This window comes from Copadichromis virginalis, linkage group LG19, assembly GCF_057382275.1.
Source record: "Copadichromis virginalis isolate Kocher_CV1m ecotype Utaka linkage group LG19, C_Virginalis_male_GT1.1, whole genome shotgun sequence".
Classification (NCBI taxonomy): Eukaryota; Metazoa; Chordata; class Actinopteri; order Cichliformes; family Cichlidae; genus Copadichromis; species Copadichromis virginalis.
In genome coordinates, this window is record NC_140636.1 from 32,887,371 (window position 1) to 32,906,756 (window position 19,386).

At 39.7% G+C, this 19,386-nt stretch overlaps 2 protein-coding genes across 5 annotated transcripts; one reads left to right on the forward strand and one right to left on the reverse strand.

The window, feature by feature from the left end:
- Positions 1-407: 407 nt before the first annotated feature.
- On the reverse strand, positions 408-10,916 carry kif15 (kinesin family member 15). Of its 2 annotated transcripts, none has more exons than XM_085440863.1 (35): positions 10,745-10,916; positions 10,505-10,535; positions 9,723-9,906; positions 9,511-9,587; positions 9,360-9,397; positions 9,172-9,269; positions 8,902-9,081; positions 8,532-8,741; positions 8,312-8,437; positions 7,918-8,040; positions 7,660-7,807; positions 7,454-7,545; positions 7,159-7,368; positions 6,746-6,923; positions 6,505-6,646; positions 6,167-6,308; positions 5,890-6,057; positions 5,664-5,792; positions 5,477-5,582; positions 5,191-5,356; positions 4,516-4,666; positions 4,329-4,414; positions 4,139-4,217; positions 3,950-4,036; positions 3,763-3,867; positions 3,532-3,654; positions 3,274-3,420; positions 3,080-3,175; positions 2,500-2,664; positions 2,171-2,274; positions 2,013-2,079; positions 1,885-1,922; positions 1,629-1,761; positions 997-1,128; positions 408-891 (listed from the first exon to the last, which is right to left on the reverse strand). In XM_085440863.1, exons 1-35 carry the CDS (start codon positions 10,761-10,763, stop codon positions 814-816), a joined length of 4,158 nt encoding a protein of 1,385 aa, XP_085296989.1. In that variant the 5' UTR covers positions 10,764-10,916; the 3' UTR covers positions 408-813. The 2 variants fall into 2 exon arrangements, with proteins under 2 accessions (XP_085296989.1, XP_085296988.1); XM_085440862.1 differs by having other exon boundaries at positions 9,723-9,909.
- A 1,594-nt stretch (positions 10,917-12,510) lies between these two features.
- tacc3 (transforming, acidic coiled-coil containing protein 3) lies at positions 12,511-18,591 on the forward strand. Of its 3 annotated transcripts, none has more exons than XM_085440864.1 (17): positions 12,511-12,655; positions 13,875-14,037; positions 14,364-14,482; positions 14,568-14,605; positions 14,720-15,830; positions 15,940-15,982; positions 16,076-16,220; positions 16,330-16,388; positions 16,469-16,599; positions 16,723-16,807; positions 16,906-17,031; positions 17,442-17,509; positions 17,598-17,641; positions 17,735-17,895; positions 18,006-18,112; positions 18,190-18,310; positions 18,393-18,591. In XM_085440864.1, exons 2-17 carry the CDS (start codon positions 13,876-13,878, stop codon positions 18,456-18,458), a joined length of 2,586 nt encoding a protein of 861 aa, XP_085296990.1. In that variant the 5' UTR covers positions 12,511-12,655; position 13,875; the 3' UTR covers positions 18,459-18,591. The 3 variants fall into 3 exon arrangements, with proteins under 3 accessions (XP_085296990.1, XP_085296992.1, XP_085296991.1); XM_085440866.1 differs by having other exon boundaries at positions 16,945-17,031; XM_085440865.1 differs by having other exon boundaries at positions 13,875-14,031.
- Positions 18,592-19,386: the final 795 nt, after the last annotated feature.

Genomic DNA, 19,386 nt, shown 5'->3' on the forward strand with positions numbered 1-19,386 from the left:
ATCACAGGCACATCCTTGTGAAGGTCTGTTTGATGTTGGTAAACTTCCTACCCTTTATATGGAACACACACACACACACACACACACACACCTTAGAACCATGTGGGCGTGGCTTTGTTCTGATGTTTTTTTTGTGTGAACTGTCTCTCAATAAAAGGCAGCAAGGGAGGTCAGATGTGAGGTCATTTTCGTGGTGGACACAGGCCTCCCTTGCGCAAGTGATTGATCGATCGACTGTCTTGTTTTCTTCATGATGAATAAGTCTCTAGAATTAGCGGGGCTTGTGGAAACACAGACCCAACAGCCATGACATTTGTAGGTTTAACAAGGATGATTTTGGGGATTCCTGCTGTTGTTCAGATAAAATAAAACATTTGGATCAGGCTCCGAAATACTGACATTCAAACTTAGAAAAGAGAAAAAATTTAATTGCAGTTTTTTTTTTTTTTTTTAAGTTCATTGTGCTAAAAAAGAAAAAAAAGAAAAAGAAATTCATTGGATATACATCACTACAATGGTAAAACGGCAACTAACAATGCCATGTACAGAATTCAAATCTTCAGTCATACAACACAGCACCAAGCATATACACCGACAAAATGTGAACACAGACTCCATAACCAGAGAACAACGTGATATCAATCTAACCTAACAGGACCAAGAAAACGTGGGCCTGCACTAACAGAGGTTTAGTCACAGCACAGTGTCAAAGTCCAAAAAACAGAAGTAGAATAACATTATGGCAGAAAAAACATAAACTTATATTTAAAAAAAAAAAAAGAAGAAAAAAAGATTTGACTGTTCAAACAAGCATCAGAGGTTTAACTCCAGCGGTGGACATCCAGTGTTCTCGCGCATTAAGCTAATCTCCGTTCGGAGCTTTTCGTTTTCCTTGAAAACACAAAGAAATGCACAGATTTGATTGATGTCATGAGTTATCAGTATTCACCTGGTCATAGAAAAGCCTTCTTTAATCTTAGAGGAGAACATAGTTACCTCCTGAAGTTTTGTGTTGTCCTTCTTAAGCTTAACAAGATACTCAATCCTCTGTTTGTGATTCTTGTGTCCCACAAGTTTTCCATTCTCCTCAGACAGCTTAATGTTCTGTTTACGGAGAACCTCAATCTCCTGTAAGAAAGCACAAAAAGTTGCAGAAGTCACAAAAGCCACCTGTAGGTTCACAAATGTGCAATATGCTAGACCCCGACCCATAGCAATATATATAATACTGGCTCTTTACCGATATCCGTATCAACATTTATATAAGAGCCAATAAATGAAAATGTATAAGGGTAAAGAAGAGAGGGGAGAAACACCCTGAACTTCCCTGTTAATAACACAGGGAAGATCCAGAATCAACCAGCTGATCAGAGCTGAGTCAGGCAGAACATAAAGGAGTAATCCCCAATTCATAGTGACAATAAAATAAGATTATTTTAAAACTGCACTTTAAGGACTCATAAATAACTACACATAACAAATGTTAGAAAAACAAAACAACAACTCTGTTGGCAACAGTATTAGTCTTAAAAATACTATATTGTCTTTGTAAATCTGGACCCAGTGTTCCAGATGTAAAATGAGACGGCTATGCATAGCACAATCTTTGTATGGCACATGATTTTTACCTGGATTAATTTCTCTTCCTCCACTATCCTCTGGTTCGTCTCTCTCAGCTCTAGACAGCGGTTTCTCAGCTCAGTGGTGAGCTCTTGAATGCAGGTCTGAGACTGAACCAACATAGACTCCTGCGCCTGCAATCTAATCGCAGAGAGGAGAAGAAAACAGAGCAGGCTGTAAAATCTGAAGCTTAAAAAAAGGTTTGAAGCATTATGCAAGAGCAAACAGATCAATCTGATGACACCAATCCATGCAGATGCTTACTTTTTTTGAGTTTCTGAAAGCTTCTGCATCATTTTGCTCTGTTAATAAATACAAGAGAAACAGGACATGAATAATTATCGGTAACTTCATTAATGATAGAATTTTAAAGCAGAAGAACAGATGCAGACCTTCTCTGTTCTCTCCTCATCTAGCTCTTTAAGAATGGAGTGCTTGAAGGCTTCATTCAACTCTTCACTGAAACACATGCAAGGTAGCATTATTTATTTTATTTATACTTTTTCATTATAGGTGGCCTGAGGATTGCATAATCTTCAAGATACTCAACCCGTTATTATTTCCATTTTGGGTCATCTGGTTCTGCTTAGTGTAAAACTTATCAAGCAAAGCCTGGATCTCCATTCGAACCATCTCTTTCTCACTGAGCTGCGTCTGGGAGAAAGGCAATACAGTATATGAATGTTGTGTATATATTCAAATAGGATGCATTCATGACAAGCATTTCATGAAAAATGCAAATAAAAAAATATTTAAATACAGCAACTTCAATAAGAACTTCATAAAGAACTTATTCGAATCTATAAAAACAAAGCTACTTGATATAAATCAGTCTAATTATGAAAGATTATAGATTCATTAATTTTTCCACAAATATACCTTAAGCCGTTCGATTTCCTCATTTTTGGCAGCTCTCTCAGCATTCAGCTCTGATAAAAGAATTTCCATGGTCATCATGGAAGAGCGTCTATTCTCCAGCTCCCGCTCCTGGATTTCCAGCACCTGGCTCAGGTCCCTGTTGAAACTTCCAGGGGTACAGGGTGTCTTAAATTTAAAAAGAGGGAAAAAAGAAATAAACAAGAAAGTTTGTATATGCTATGTTCTTAAGTGCAAATTTAAAAACATACATTTATGAAGGGATATTTAACTTCTTCACGTTCACCAGGTATGTTAAGGCTAGGGTTTGGTTAAACAAGCACACATGGTTGATAGGCAAAGATTTTACACTTTCTGACACAAGCCTCTACTTAACTTCAGCTTGTGACACCCTGACGTTTGGTTTTTGTGTCTTCTTCTGGTGTCGCATTAGAGATCTTTCATATGCAAGGTGAACATGTTAACCATGAGACCACTGAGCCATGACTTGCAGCTTCTCAATTTGGGTAAGCCACGGTTGGATGTTAAGCTAAATTTGGGCACCAGTGACCAGGTAGATGTTAAAAACATAAGCAGGTTTTACCCGAGGAAACGATTTAGGCGTTACTGTCGGTTCAACGGGTGGCTGGAAAGCTCCATTCCTGATAGTTTTCTCGACAGCTTCTTGCTGTCGTTGCAGCTGGTAAAAGGTAGAAATTAGGGAAATTGGTAACATTGATGCGTTATTTGATTGACTTAATTGAATAAATAAAACAAAATAAAATAAAAAAACTTTACCTTCTGCTGCAGATTCTGTATAATGACATCCTTCTTGGCGGTTTGCTCTTGAGATGCCTGCAGGAGGCTGTTTTGCTCATCTAAGACTTTAGTAAGCCTTTCAACCTCCTCAGTGGCATAAACAATCTCCTCCTGCAAAACCTCAACCTGAAGACACACAATATATACAATTTGTATCATTCAACTCTATTCTTTGCTCTTAATTACTTGTGATGAATCTACAAAACACCACAAATTCATTTACAGTCATTTCATTACCTCTATTTTGTTGGATGCCACCCTCCTGTCTAAAGTTTCTTTAAGGTCACAGATTTCTTCCTGCATCTTACACTTTTGCTCCTTGATGTTGTCCCTTTCACAGCATGCAGCGTTGCATTTGGCCTGGAAGAGCAATGAGATTAACTGTATAAAAATGCACTATAAAATGGTTGTGTAACGTAAAGGGTAACTACAGCAAACAGTATAAGGATAACATAGGAGTAAGATTACAGTGATGTCTCTGATATCTTCATTAAGATGAACAATGGTCTGGTCCTTGTGGCTCAGCTCACTGCGGAGGTCTCTGGTTTGGTTAATAAGGTCTAAAACAACATCCTGTAAAACATTACAAGCAGTTTTTAGAAGGGCAGTAGAAATACAGAAGCCATATTTGAGGAATTAAAGATACGAGGCTTACTTTGTCCTGTTCAGTCTTCTGTTCCAAGCTTTTTATGCTTTCCTTGGCAGAGGTAAGATTTTGTTCAAGATCAGCAAGAGTGGACACCTTTGAAACAAAAATGAAACAAGCAGGTTTAACGACTAGGCTGCAAATACTTATATGACAGTTTTTTTATTTGCAGAGATACACCTTGTTCTTAAGACTGACCTGTTGTTGATTTTGTGTTATCAAGTCTGAGACTTGTTTTTTGAGTTGTGCATTCTGCTCCACTGTTTCAAGAAGTTCCCTGAAGGATACGAAAGCGACCCATGTTAATGTAGTAATTTAACATTTTAGGAGACAAAAAAAAAAAAAAAAAAAAAAAAAAGATTAAAAGTTTTAACTGTGCAGAACTTACTTTGATGTACTTTCTTTGTTTTCCTTTAACTGGGAGACTAAGGTGTTTGTGTGCTCCTGCTCAGTTTGCAGAGAATTATTCAATTTCTACAGTAAAATAAATAAATAAATAAAAATCAAGGATAGAAAGTAAACATCATGGCAACATTTTCAGACAAAGCTGTCGTAAACCCTGCGAGTTCACTCACCATGATCTCGGCTTTCAGTTCGTCGATCTCCTTCTGCCTGTCATCCAGCTGCTGTCTTGACTGATCAGCCTCAAACTTGGCCTCAGCTTGAAGCTGGTCAAACGAATCCTGAAGTGTCCGATGCTGCTCCAGAAGCTGCTCCCACTCCAGCCTGGAATGAAGATGTTGTCACGTGAACACATCAACATACTAATGAGGCCACAGCACTGCAAAAAATAAGAACCACTTGAATCCAGCCCCCTCTACTTTATTGGCTGCTTTACTGCTATTTAACTGGATTCAAACAGAGGGAACTGGGCAAACTGTTTTCTGTAATGAACCGTTACAGCTCTCTGGTGATGGCCACACATATTTTCCTTCAACTCTATATTTAACGCGAGTTGATTTGATAGTCTTTATGTTCCCATAAAGCTAAATGTCACACAGTTGTGTAACACACAGCGCCATTATAATAAATTTATGGAGAAAGCACATTTATCAGTATTAACACAATCCTAAACTGAATTGAAAGCTTTTGAAACAACATCAACACAGATTTGTTTTCAACAGACTTTCCATAATTCAGCATCATTTTCATCAACTTCAATTCAGTTGTTCTACATGTGGTTCTACATAGCATGGCTCTCTAAGAAAAAGAAAAAATGTTGTCCACCCCAGTATTTGACTCATGCTTACTGGACTTTGTCAAGTTGGAGCTGTGTGCTGATCAGACTGTTGGAGAGCTGACTCATCTCTCTCTGCTGCTCGCTCTGACTGTCTATTAGCTTGTTCTTCACAGAGGCCAGCTCCTTATCGGACGACTGCAGCACCAAGCGCAGGTCACGGATCTCGCTCCTCAGAACTGAAAGAAGTGCAAAAGGACCGTGGCAAACTTTTCCCATCGCTGGCTAAAGTCAAAAGTTCTTACATTTCTTAAGATGAGCACAAGTTCATGCAATCAGCAGAAACATCACAGACTAACCTTCTGCAGCTTGCTGTTCAGACTGAAGGCTCTGTTGCAGGTTGTTAATAGTTTCTTGCAGACAGAGTTGATCTTTATTCCAGTTATTTCTTTCAGTAGAAAGTTGCTGTACAACAGTGTAAATAATCAGGAAATCAATTTAAAAAAGGACATTTTCCAATTTCTCATGCAAATTAAACATTTCTACCTCGTCCTTGCAGTCAGATTCCTGAGTTATCACAGCCACCTGTTCCTCAAGTTTGGAGATTTCTTGCAGCATCTTGCTGTTCTTCAGCTCCTCTTCATTCAACTGCGCCTGGATGCGGCTAGCTTGATCCTGATGACAAATCAGAAAAAGTTTAACACAATAAGTGGACTTTATGCGGTCATTTTATTTGCATAGTATATGCAGACAAAAATCCACACTGCTTTACCTGCACTTGACGCAGTTCCTCCGTCAGGGCCATCTCAGTCATGTCTGATGGAGGCTGCTCCGACCAAATGCCGTTTTCATTACCGTCCATCCCATTCAGGTGCTCCGGGCTGGAGAGCGGCACGAGGCGGGACCGCAAGTTGTATCCTCTGGTGGGCGTGCTGAGAATCTGGTACAATAGATATTTCATTATTGAAGCCCAATTCATTTTTTCATAATCCTAAATAGAGATTGGACCTAATGTTACCTTATAGTTAGTCATTTTTGCAACGACTAACCTTTAGAGTTTCAACATGAATTCGGTTCAGTTCAGAAACCTCCTGTTTGTTATAAGCATTTGTAGCTTCCAGAATCTTCTCCAAATGTTTGTTGGACTTCTCAAGGTATCGTTTCTCAGACTCGAGCTGAGCCATCTGCTTCCTGAAACACAAAGCACCACTTTAATCTTCGTGAAGTTTATTTGTGATTTAAATAATACATATTAAAAATTCTTTTAAATACATTTTTGACACAGAAATCAAAGCTGAGCTGTGTTTTCATATATGATACCTCTTCTACAAGAGGTAGAAGGGATGTTAACATCAGATTTATATTAAAGAACCTCTTTAACTCTTACTTGGTGACATCTTTGTACTCTTCAAAAGCCTGAAGGGCCCCTGTCAGGTCTGACTGTCTCTGAAGGAGCTTGGCATTGAGTTTCTCAATTGTCGCTGCCGAGGTGGTATCTGTAGCCACAGAGGCTGAAGAGACTTCTGAAGCTGTGGAGCAACAAGTGATAATTAAAAACAACAGTATATTATAATTCACAGTTTTATTTTTCCAAACATAATTCTCCAATTTTTGGATGGCAATCTTACTTTCTGTGGGTCTCTCTGACTCCACAGCTTTCTGAAAGGCCTCTTCAATCTCCACAGCAACTTGGGCTGCAACTTCTTGAGCTTTCACCACTGATTCAAGCGAACGTAGCTGACGGTTCTCCTCTCTGAGGCTGTAATTCTCTGCAGCGTAGCGAGTCATCTTTGGGTGATGTTCAACCTTGTTCAAGGCAGAAGTGTTTTAAAAAAAATAAAAATAAAGAGTGTGGTGGTGAAGAAAGTGAGAAATTAATTATGGCACATGTAACCTTGCTTTTGCCATGTTGTTATATGAAGAAAAATATATATGCCACTGGAGTGTATTTTGATTTTAGTTTCTCCTACAGCTTGCATCTATACAATATGCAGATATAGTTTCAAAGCCTTTAATTTAAGCAGTGGGCTGACATTTGTACCTGATCCTTCAAGATCTTAATCTCTTCTTTCAGCTGATCAATCAGAGCCTGAGAGTCCTTGTCTGACAGCAAGTTTTCCCCTGCCTTCAGTTTTTTCTCCAGGCGAGAGATGTGGTCTTCTCGAAACCTGACAATCATTCGGCTGGAATGGATAAACTTGTCTTTTTGCGCCCAGGCCTCCTCTAGTTGGGCCACCTTGGTGAGTAGCGCCTGAGAACAATCAAACGTAACTATAAGTTTCACTATAGGTTTTTAAAATACGTGGCAAAATAAACAAATAAAAGCTTCATCTTGCCTTTTTTTCCTCATCTTGTTTCTTCCACAGACGAATAGCAGACATAAACTTTGCTTTATATGAGACATCATGATGAGTCTCGATGGATGAGCCTGGATTGGTTAGAATAAAAAAAAAAAAAGTAACTTAGTCTATGCTGAACTCTAAAACGGTTTAAACAGGTTGTTAACGGGCTGAACATTAACATATGTTTGATTCATTGTTACCCATGTGAAGTTCAGGTCCTCCTGGTGCTATGTCTCTCCCATAGTCCACTCCCTGAGATGTGAGCGCCTGAGCAAGCTGCTCCTTCAGCTTCTTCACTTCAGCCTGCAGCTGCTTCACATTTCCCTGTGTATCTTCATTGATGACAGCCTGGCAAGGCACAATAATTATACAGAGATAGGAAAAAACTGTAGTGAGAAATCAAGACACACTTGTTAATTCTAAGTTTTAACTAAGTATTTGGCTCTTATGACTTATACCTTATTTTTGATCAACTTTGCTCTCTGGGCAAACTGCAGGGTGGACAATGTTTCTCCAAAACACTTTGAACCAGGGTGGACGTTGGCTATGATGTAAGTCTTGGCATTCCCTCCAAGAGAGTCCTGAAATTACAGTGACAATAGAATTGTTAATATATCTGAACATTATTTCACATATAATTCCCCAGAAGTTACACTGTGAAATTTTATGAATCTCATATATTCACTGCAATCCATACTCTACAACCTAGGAAATCACATTTGCAAGTTAAGACCTAAAATAAAGAGAGAAAACCTTAAAAATCAAGCACTGCAACGATAATGCCTGACTGTGGCGCATGTCTGCAATTATTATTTCCATGCTACATCCTCCTGAATTTGCATCTACACATACCCTGAGCAGAAAGGTGAGCTTTGAATCCCTGTAGCAGATGTGGCGATTCTTTCCATTAGACACGTCCACCAGCGCCATGATCACCTGGCCAAGGCACATGAGGGAGCGATTGATACTGCTGGCCTCCTGAGCAACAGAAGCAGAGCAGACAGCAACTTTTAGAGACCATAAAACAATGTAGGTCCAATAGTGTGAGGGCATTAAGACACAAAGCCTTCACCTTCAATCTCGAGCCCTCTGTGTGTGTGTCTTTCTGCCTCTCAGACCCTGCCAGATCAACCAGGTTCAGCTGAGACATTCGGATGTTCACCACTTCATTGATGGACTCCTTGGACTCCAAAGTCATAGTGAACACTGCGTGGGATCTCGAAGACTCGCGATTCATCGAGGTAGAGGCCACACGTCGATTGCGCCAGCCCATAGAGAGCACCTAAATGGTTTAAAACACACATTTTATACAGTCCCACAGCTTGTTTTGTTTTTATGAAACTGGATAAATTCACATACAAGAACATAAAGGTTTCATACATTCTAATTGGTTAGACAGTAAACATAAGAACCATCAGCCACAACAAACTGGGACTTTATACCTGGTACGCTTCAGCCGCTGAGTTCACAAACTTCTCCACGACTCCCTCAACAAAGACACCTTTCTTGATGTTCTCCCTGAGAAAAAGGCTGGCTGAGGCCGTGTCCAGAAGGTCATAAATTTGTTCATTGTATATCTCAATAAATGAACATTTGCAGAGGAAACTCTTGGACTGAGAAGACTGTTGGGGAGGGGAGAACAAGTGAAAAATTCATTTAAAGAACAAATTTGAACAATATGTCTTTCAAGATAATAAAATGTTAGTGCTCACCCTTTCCACTTCCCTGTTGATGAGAAAAAACAGGTACTCAAAACTTCGAGGAATGACCCCCCTTAGATCATCTGTGAAATTATCCAGCTCGGATGGCCCTGAAGCAAAAGAGAGAAAAATTATTTTAGGTTATATGATTGTTCGATCATATTTATTCTAAAATGTAAGTGATATTACAGAAGCCGCACCAAGCATGGTGAAGGTTTTTCCAGAGCCTGTTTGTCCACTGCAAAAGAGGAGACCAATAAGGAACCAAATGGGTAATTCACATTAAGCACACTGAAGACTGGCTGTGCCATAAATTGATTTTATGAAGTAAAGAATGGGAAGATCACTTACTAGGCAAATATTGTACCGTTATATCCATTCATGCACGACTCAACAATATTCTTGGCCACACTGGAAAATACAGCATCCTGTAGAAATGTTACAATTACTTTTTTAGCCATAAAAGCTACATCTCAGATCAGTAAAATAAAATTTAGACAATTAATATTAACAGTGACACAGTGGCATTTTTATAACCGAATAATCAATAATGTGCCTCAAACCTGTGTGGTGTCCATATCAGCAACATGATCATAGGTGAAGGTTCGTGGTTCTGGTTTTGAGAGCAAACGGATGGTGTTTGGTGACGTGACAGAGAGACACAGGTTCTGATCGCCATCTGTGGTCAGCCCAGTGTCCCGGGTCAGAGGTCGTACTCTGACAAAGACTTTAATAGAGTCGCTCTCACTGCTTTAAGCCCAGATAATAACACGACAAAGAGCAAGATATTTAAGGTGAAAATAGCAAGAGTTAAACACTGTTAAAAAGAGCAGCTGCTAATTTACTGCATGGTTGTTTTAACTATAACTATTGTCTTTCCAAAAGCATCAAAATAACAGTTAAAGTGGCCTCATTAGCCACACACCGTACCAGCAACAACACTATGCATTATTGCGTGCATTATTTCATTACATTGGCTCATTTTTATTTTACTTTTCCTGCTCCATAAATGTGCTGCATACAGCTGAGAAATTTATTTTCACAAACAGATTACACCAACATAGTTTGTGAGCCTGCATGTTTGCTAATCCATACAAATTACAGCCCTTTTAGAGATCAATCCTAACGATGTGACCAACTATCTCACTTTGGTCATTACATTTAGTCACTTAACTCCTAATCATAAGGAGGGAAACGGTTTTCTTTTGATCCTTCTTGGTAGCAACAGAGTTAGGGTCGTATTAGTATGAAGCAGCTCTGGTTTCATTTTACCGTTATCCTTTTAGGTTTGTAGCGTTAGCGTTTTAAACTAAAAAAAACAGACGGCGTGACAAAGTATGATTACCTGGCAGCAAGGTGAGCTGAATCAGCAGAGCCTGTTAACAAAATCATGACCATGTTAGATGTTGATTTAGCTTTGCAAGTCGTTTTTAGAGCTAAAGCTTCATTAATAATACAGCGTTCAAGTATCATGCTTAGAGCTTCCATACATACTCGATGCCTGGCATCGAGTTTCATAGCAGCGTTTAAGCTAATTTTACTCCTGTTAGCTGAACAACAAAAACAGGCATTTGTGCTGCTCTACCTTTCCCACTGGAATTCATTGTTGACAGCCGAATATTCTCAGTTTCCTGGTAAAATATATTTTTCACAACATTTCGATTAACAGAGGCAGAAAGACAGCACTGTTTACATCCTTCGAAATTGGCGGGCAAGTTTGCTCCTACTTCTTCTTCTTCTTCCTTAGTTTTATGAACAGACTATTGAACGGGACATACCGCCACCTGCTGTTCAAGTGAAAACTGTTAATTGTTTGTTTTGTTCTAGGGATTTTGTCTTGTTTTGTTTAGGTGAGTGAGTATTTCCAGCAGATCCCAGGAACGACATCCCGAAATCTCTTTCTTAACCCTATAATATGTAGGGACTTTGTTACTATCAGTCTTTCAAGAAAACAAAATGTCAATTGTAACAGTTTCATAGGCATAACCTTTTATTTTTTGCATCAGTAAGGAGATACCAAAAGAATTATTAGCCGAAAAGCATATCTTGGTATGGTGTGAAGTGTGCCCCTGATAATCTGAGACAACTGGATAAGTGGAGAACAGAAGAAGTGACAAGACTGAAAAACTGTCCACAGCAAATGAACAGTATCTGAAAGTTATGTCCTTAAGAAATAGGACAAATCTAATAAAGACCTGACATAGGACCTGCGAGACACATCTGGCCCTTCAGTTGATTCATCAACTGTTCACCGAAGCCTTGTCAGAAATAGATTTTTGACAACCATATTTCCACTGACACTGACTGAAAATCAGTAGCAGCAAGTCTTATGGACTGATGGATCCAAATGTGAAATGTCTGGTTAAAACTGTCAGTATAGAGAGGTATGAAAAAGGTCCAACAGTGTTTGTCTTCAGACATCTGTAAAACACAGTAGAGGATTTGTCATGGTTTGAGGCTGCATTTCAGTCGGGGGTGTTGGGGACTTTGTCAAAAGAAAGAGCCAAGATCCAAAGAAGATCTTTGAATGTCTTTTTTTAACCTCATATACTGCAGTTCTTTGTATGTTTTTACATGTTTCAATAAATCACTGCACCTATATATTAAAAGAGGGGGAGGAGGTCAAGACTTTTCAACAATACTGTAGGTAATGTCAATAAACTACCTCTTAAAAGTTCCGGGTGACAATAGGCTAATAATACAAGTTTAAATACACAAATCAAAATGCACAATGCTTATGTAGGTAAAGAGTTCAAAACTAAAGAAGACTAAAGACACCCGATTAAGAAATTTTCAAGCATAATACTAACAGCCTGAAGGCAGAAATTAGAATGATAATTTAAAAAATCAGAATAAAACAAAAACAACCAAAAAAGATAAATGATGAAAGAAATGATTGGACATAAACAATGTCATTTGGATCACGTTAGACTAATGATGCAGACGCTCAAGTAGCTGTGTCGTTTGATGAAGTAGATTATTGATAGATAAGTAACAGACAGAAAACCTACTTCACCTACGGGATGTACGTATCTAAGAGTCTAATGACAGAAAATAAAAACAAAAATAAACTAATCCCTTTCTAATGTAGTAAAGTAATTCAAAATCCAGAACTGTAACACAAAACCTTATCGTATTTTTTTTCTTTAAATATATGTTGTTGTTTTTATCACGCTGTGTAGTAGTTTTGGTTTAAGGAGTGTGTAACATTTTATTTTAGAGCACATTACCTTGCCACTCCTGTCATCTTTAAAGCTGACTCGAGTGCGCAGTCACCAAAATACATCACATCCGTTCTTTCACGGATTGGCTGCTTAACCGGGAAGTGCGTTCCCTTTGAACGCTTCCCCCGATCTAATTGGTGAGTTTCACGGCTTTTAAAATCCAAACGGTTGTCACCCAAACAAGGCGAGGGTTTTTCAAAAACGACTTTGTTTCTTATCGTCACTGTATAGACGAAGACCCGGTTTCTCTCAGCACCATATGTTTTATTGAGGTAAGTGGTAGATACACGGGATTACAGTTTAGTATGTTATTTCTGGCAATGTTTGGTATTTTAAGATGTGATGTTGAGATTTTATTTTCTTCGACTTTCCGTTAACTAAAGTGTACCGGTTAGCTAGCAAAGGTGCTATTGTCACTTTACTGTTGACGTTAACTATATCAGTGCTAGTGTGTACAGGGTGTCGAAAGTTGAATTAGCTTTAATGAAAAATTTGGTAAAATTGAGTAGGGAGTAGATGTCTGTTTGTTGTAACCTAACCACATCGTGGCTTGTACTCTGCGGTTTATGTGCATTGTTGTTCTCTTACTAATAACTAACGGTTGAATGAAACACTGCTCTCCTGGCATCCATCAGAGACAGTTGGGGGTTTATCTACCGCTTCAGTGCCAGCAAACGGCTGTCTTGTACAGCCATTAAGACACCAGGGAAGGTTAGTTCGCTATCCATTATTTGTAACCAGGTTTGTAAACTTAGGCATGCTAACCTTTGGCTACAAGAAATCACGTGTTGCTGCTTGGTCATATATGCGATTCATGTAGTTTAACCAGTTAAAATAACTGGAAGACTCATTCCTCCCAATAATGCTTCATTCATCTAGGGCTTAATACGTGACTTAGACAGCATTAAGTCTAAAGACTAAAAGCCAAGGCTTAGATAAATATTTATATACCAGGATTTATCAAAATTGGCGGATAAATATTTAGGATTTTATTTTAAACTGATAATGCTATATTATCTAAAAGCATTATTTTTGTTACCAAGTTGTTGACATTGACTGCCATTTGAGTGTGGAAAAAAAAAACTCTTCAAGACCATCTGGTGGCCAAACCATGCAACTGCTGCAGCGCTAATTCTACCTAAAATATTTTGTTGTGCACAAATGCACAAAACAAATGTAGTAAAGTGGTGGGATCAAAGGCAAACGGTAGCCTTACTGCAAACCACCCGGAGAGAGGAGTTCAAATGAGTTCTAAGAACTTCACCAGGAGAAGTACCGACTCAATATATCTGCCTTGGTTCTTGTGTAAATCTTACATTATTTTTCTCTCTTGCTCTCCACCCACACTGAGTAAACTGTAACCAGAAGAGTGCCTTATCAACTGGTTGCAGCTTTAAGACTGACGCCTCCTTCAGCGGTGAGGGTTAGAGGTCCCAGTACAGTCGCATAACAGTCTTTTCCTCTATTTTTTTTTTTTTTTTTTTTTTACAGGATGAGCTCTGTTGATGTTAATGATGAAAATCGTGGGGTCTGCCCAGGAGGAAAGCACAACTCTCCTAACGACATATTTGCCCTGGATCAGCCGACTGGAAGGCCCTCCATCCTACGTCAGACAGAAAACCTGCCCAGCAAGACTGTACCAAAGGGGGTAAAAGTAAAAAAACAAAAAACAACTTTCATCCCATTCCATTGCATAGTCACAAGGCAGTGTAGCCCTGGGCAGAAAGCTAATGCTAATGACTGTCTTTCACTCTTTGACTATGATGAAAAATTATTTACTTTTGGTACTATATGAACTCTGACCTCAGCCTGTTTGTCTCTAACCAGTGTTAACAGAATTTTAATAAGATGGACAAGAAAACCTATATGAAGAAAAAGAAAAGCAGTTATTTGTAGACAAAAGGTTTTTCAAGGCTCAAAACCAGGCCTTTTGGGGGCAGCTGGCTACTTCTGACTACTGACTAAATAATTTTTGTGTAGGTTTGTTTTCAGACTCCAAGAAGAGACCCTGTGACTAAAAGAATTCTGTCTCCCAACAAGTCTGTCAATTTGTTGAGTGTTGACGAGAATACGAAAGTTATGGATTTGGATAAATCAAAGTAAGTAAATGAGTGTCATTCACCAGTATGCCTTCATTGAACAAAGTGTTGCATTTAGGTAACTTATCATGTTTTGGTTTTGTAGTACTTTGCCACAGGAAGCCACTGAGCAACTCAAAGAAGGTAATTTATTTATTTATTTTTAAACTTGTAAGTTATGAGCTCTTTATGTATTTTCCCCTACCACTGCTGAGAGATTAGCAGATACCTTCATTACTTTTTTCTTTCCCCCTGCAGAAGTGTCATCTTATCCCGATGACAACATGCCAATACAAAGCAGAGGTGGCTATATGCTGGATTTTGGAAACCTTGATGACTTCAATCCATTTCAGGGGTCTAACAATATGGCTCTCTCACCTATGAGGCCTGCTGTTGAAAACCCCCCTGCAGATCATAGCAAGTCTGAAAACACACCGCCAGTGAACATCGTGGAGGAGCCTATCAAAATGGAGTCTGCACTAGATGAGACCCTTCCATTCAGCGCGTCTGTAGAAAACTCACTCGCTGATCTTTCTGCCGATATCTGCTCCACGGAGAGCAGTGTGGTTATAGTGAAGGTTCCAGTGGTTGAGGAAGACAATTCATGGCCTGCGACACCTGATGAAAAACGGCTTGGTGTTGCGTCTTCAAGCACAGATCAAGAGAAGTCGTCCAGCAGTTTTGCAGAAGATGCTCCACTCTCAGCAAAAGGTTCTTATAACTTCGATTTTGACAACCTTGACGCAGTCAATCCTTTCCAGACTGGTGGCTCTAAAATTCCAAATTCACCTGTCCTTGGGCGAAAGGTGTCAAATGAAGATGCACTTGCAGAGGAAAGCAAACAATCTGTTGTTGAGGTGGCCCAAGAATTGCCTGTTCAGCACGAGGTGAAGCATGACGCTACAGTGGATCTGATATCTGCCGACACAGCAAAACCCCCTCCTGCTGAATCCCAGCCGGCTGATGACCCAGTCAAGGAAGGCCCAACCAAGAACGGGCCTGTCAAACTTGAATTCAATTTTGATGATGGTGCTGAAGTCAAACGGAAACCGCCACCTAAGAAATTTGGCAAAAGGCCAACTGGTGTAAGACCTAAAGAGCCAAAGCAGGTGTCTGATGTCAAACCACCAAAAGAAGCTGAAGTGAAGCCTGAAGTCAGTTATGGTGATGCTGATGCTTTACAGCCTAAAAGTTCTTACTCGTTTGACTTTGAAAAGTTTGACGACCCAAACTTCAATCCTTTTGGCACAAAAACGGCCATAAACAACTCCCCCGTGTGCAGCAGGAAATCCAGCCCAGAACCAGTAGAAACCGCAGTTCAGGAGCAAACTGATGTCCCTGTGACAAAGGAGGCTGAACCGCCAGCACGGTAAGAGAAAGTAAAGGCTTAGTATCGTTATTATTAGCAGCAGATGCTTCACTTACCAGTAGTGCCATGTTTCACTGTAGATTCACTCTAAAAGTTTTCATCTTCTCAGTGCTGAAGACAGTTTGCCAGCTCCTGAACCAAACCATGTACAGGTAAGTTGGAGGAATGTACTTTGATGCAACTCTCAATATATTGTGTATGTGTGGGTTGTTTTTAACAAACATCTGTTTATTATGGAATGACAGGTTGCAGATAACAAGGTTGTCTCTGACCTTGACACCAAACAACCAGTGCAGAATCTCCCTGAGTCCTCTGAACCCTCTCAGCCTGAGCAGAAGGCACAAGCTGGCATGCTAGACTTCAATGACGAGTTTGTTCCTGGAGCAATGTGTGAGTAATTGTTGGCTTCAGCTCTGTTTGAACCAAACCGTGCTTTTGTTCAATCCTTAGCAGTAATGGAAAGCTCTTACTGCTTTTAACCCACGATCTTTATCTCCAGTCATGACCAGTGACTTTGATGGACAGATTGACTACCTCGAACAGTTTGGGTCCAGCAGTGTAAGTGCTTTCTTTATCTTTGCTAAATGACTAAATCCTCAACCACAAGGTTCAAAGTGTTTACATTTTCTCATCAATAGTTCAAGGAGTCCGCACTGAGGAAACAGTCCTTGTACCTAAAATTTGATCCCCTCCTGAGGGAGAGCCCAAAGAAGTCTGCAGGCCCAGGTGCTCAGATTCAAGCCCCCCCCCCTGCTGCCCCTGTTTTACGGTACGGTGTAGTTCTGTTGTGCTGCTGCTCTCACTGGACATTAGAGCCGAATTTGATCGGCTTTTGATTTTCTGTAAAATAAATTTATCGGAAGGGAAACCTCTTCACTTCTGTTTAATTCAGGCTTGAAACACCACAGACTGCAGATAAAGTGGCAAATGGTCCACAAAAAGATGATTTCAGACTGCTTGACGATGCAGCAGCATCGGTGAGTCTCTTGTACTCTGTCCGCTGGACCGGTAATTTCTCGTCGCCTTTGTTATTTCTGCTAACTTTGTTGAAATCTTCTCCACTTATGTCATCTAGACTCCAGTCCTTGAGAGCTTTGTCCCTCCTTTCCCGCAGCCAGCAAACAGCGAAGATGCTATCATCGAAGTGCTGAAGTACAGTCAGAAAGACTTGGATGCAGCAATCGCCAAAGTGCAGGCAGAAGTAGGTTGTCTGGCTTTTCACATCCATACAGCATTTGAACACAAAAACATCCACATTAAATTATGATATTTATTTATTTTATAATAATCAGGTTTAGCCACACTTTAAACACAAAGATCAAAATTTGTATCTACATGTAGCAGCCAATCAGAAGGTTAAAAGTAAAATGGCACTAAAGTAAAAAGGCCAGAAAAGATCAATGGGATTATTTTGAATTGTGGTTTATGCAAAGCTCCTCTGGATCCAAAGAATAAATGCTTGGCATTGAAGTTGAGCGTAATTTTTATTTAAAAAAAAAAAAAAAAAAAAAAATTAAAAAAAAAAAAAAATTGAGTAATGGGTTTTCTAGATGATGGGCACCATTCTTAGTCTCAAGGAAAAAATAAAGTGTACATTTCTCTCTCATATAGGGTAAAGAAAAAGAGGACCAGTGGAGTATGAAGAACAGTAAGCTGCTTGATAATGAGCAAGAAATGAGGTGAGCTGTGCATCATATTAAAATTTCTTGTTGTTTTTATATAAAATCAATTTTGAAGATCTTTGACCACATTTTGTCTCCGTCATAGGAAAATAGTAGCTGAATTTGAGCTCATGATCACAAAGATGATGGGTAAGTTATATGTACATGTTGCGCTCATCAGAAGGGTTAATGTGTGGGGTATTTTGTCAAACATTTAATTTAAAATTTCCTGCCACTGGTCAGCTGATCAAGAGAAGGAGAGGGAGGTGGCCCAGGCAAAGCTCAATGCGGCTCTGTTGGAGAAGGAGCAACTATGCAGCGACCTGAACGCTATGGAGAGATCTTTAGGCGAGCTCTTCAAGAGGCTGGAGAAGTACAAGGACGTTATAGAGGGTTACAAAAAGGTCAGCTCATGGAAGCCAGACAAATGTTTGCTATAATTTCAAATTATTATTATTATTTTTTTTAATGTTAAGGTTTAAATGTTGAAATATTTTCTGCATCCTCTACCCAGAATGAAGAGACTCTGAAGTCTTGTGCACAGGACTACTTGGCAAGGATCAAAAAGGAGGAGCAGCGCTATCAAACACTTAAAGCTCACGCCGAGGAGAAAATTAGCCAGTAAGAAACTCTGGCCTTTTATGTTGAAGCATCAGGAGACTTGCGTTGACTAACTTGAATTTAATTCTCACCATCAGTGCAAATGAAGGAATAGCTGAGGTGCGATCCAAATACAAGGCTGAGGTATCTGCACTTCAAGCACAGCTGCGCAGAGAGCAGCTGAAAGTGCAGTCACTGGAGAAGAGCTTGGACCAGAAGGCAAGTCGGCATGTTGTTTTTCATGAATTTGCAGCAGTATTATCACTTTTCTTCTCATTTCTAAATTCTTTTCTTGTTACAGGAGAAAGAGGCAGAGGAGCTCACCAAACTTTGTGATGAACTCATATCCAATGTGCAAAAGGGCTGAACTTGGTTTTAAATGCTGTTTGCTTCTGTTCTTTATCTTCATGTCCAGAGTGTCTTCTTGTGTGGTGAACTGTTTGTCTCTTTCAATGTTATACTGTAAAAAGGTTAATAAAAAGGATTTATTGATCTGGTGATCATTCTTGCATCAATCTTTAGTTTTGCTTGTATGCTATACTCAGGGATTCCCAAACTGTGGGCAGGTGAGGTACTGCATGTAGCCTGCAGTTATAACAGAATTTATTTTATTTATTTTTTTCATAAAACAATTTTTCAAGGTAAATCACTTTGGAGTGAGCAGTTAAGACTGGGTAGACCCCATGGGATTTTCTTGATGTTCTAAGTGGATTGTGGCACTTCTGACTTTAGCAATGGCTGATATACAGGACCCTGACCACTAGAGGGCAGTGCATGCTCTCATAATTTAATCTTCTCAGCTGGATTTTGTATTCTAAGCGTTATTTATGGACACGACAATACCACAGCTTTTTGACTCAGAGAAACACACCTGCTTTAAAAACAGGCAGCTCAGTGTACTCGGCCGTCATCTGTCTGGAGCCAAAGCTCATCTCCATCCTGCCATACTTGCAACAAAACAAGAGCTCACTTGATACAATGCTCCCCTTCTTTCCTGAGTAATCACAGGGTCCCGTCACATCACTCCCACAGCAGGACAATGCACTTCCTAAATGGTGAAAGGAAATCCTACCTAGATTGGAGTTGAATGAGTAGATGGTGGTGGTGCAGACTAGAGAGGGGGGAGGATAGGGTCAATTCACTTAAATGAGAAAAGATGCTGGTTGTTTGGTGTAGTCTTGCAGGGGCCATCACTCATCTATAAAGCAACTGTGAGACTGCTCTTGTGTCTGTACAGTATCTATTCATTCATCCCAGCACGTTCTGCCCCTCTGTGGGCATGCCCTCTGTGTCAC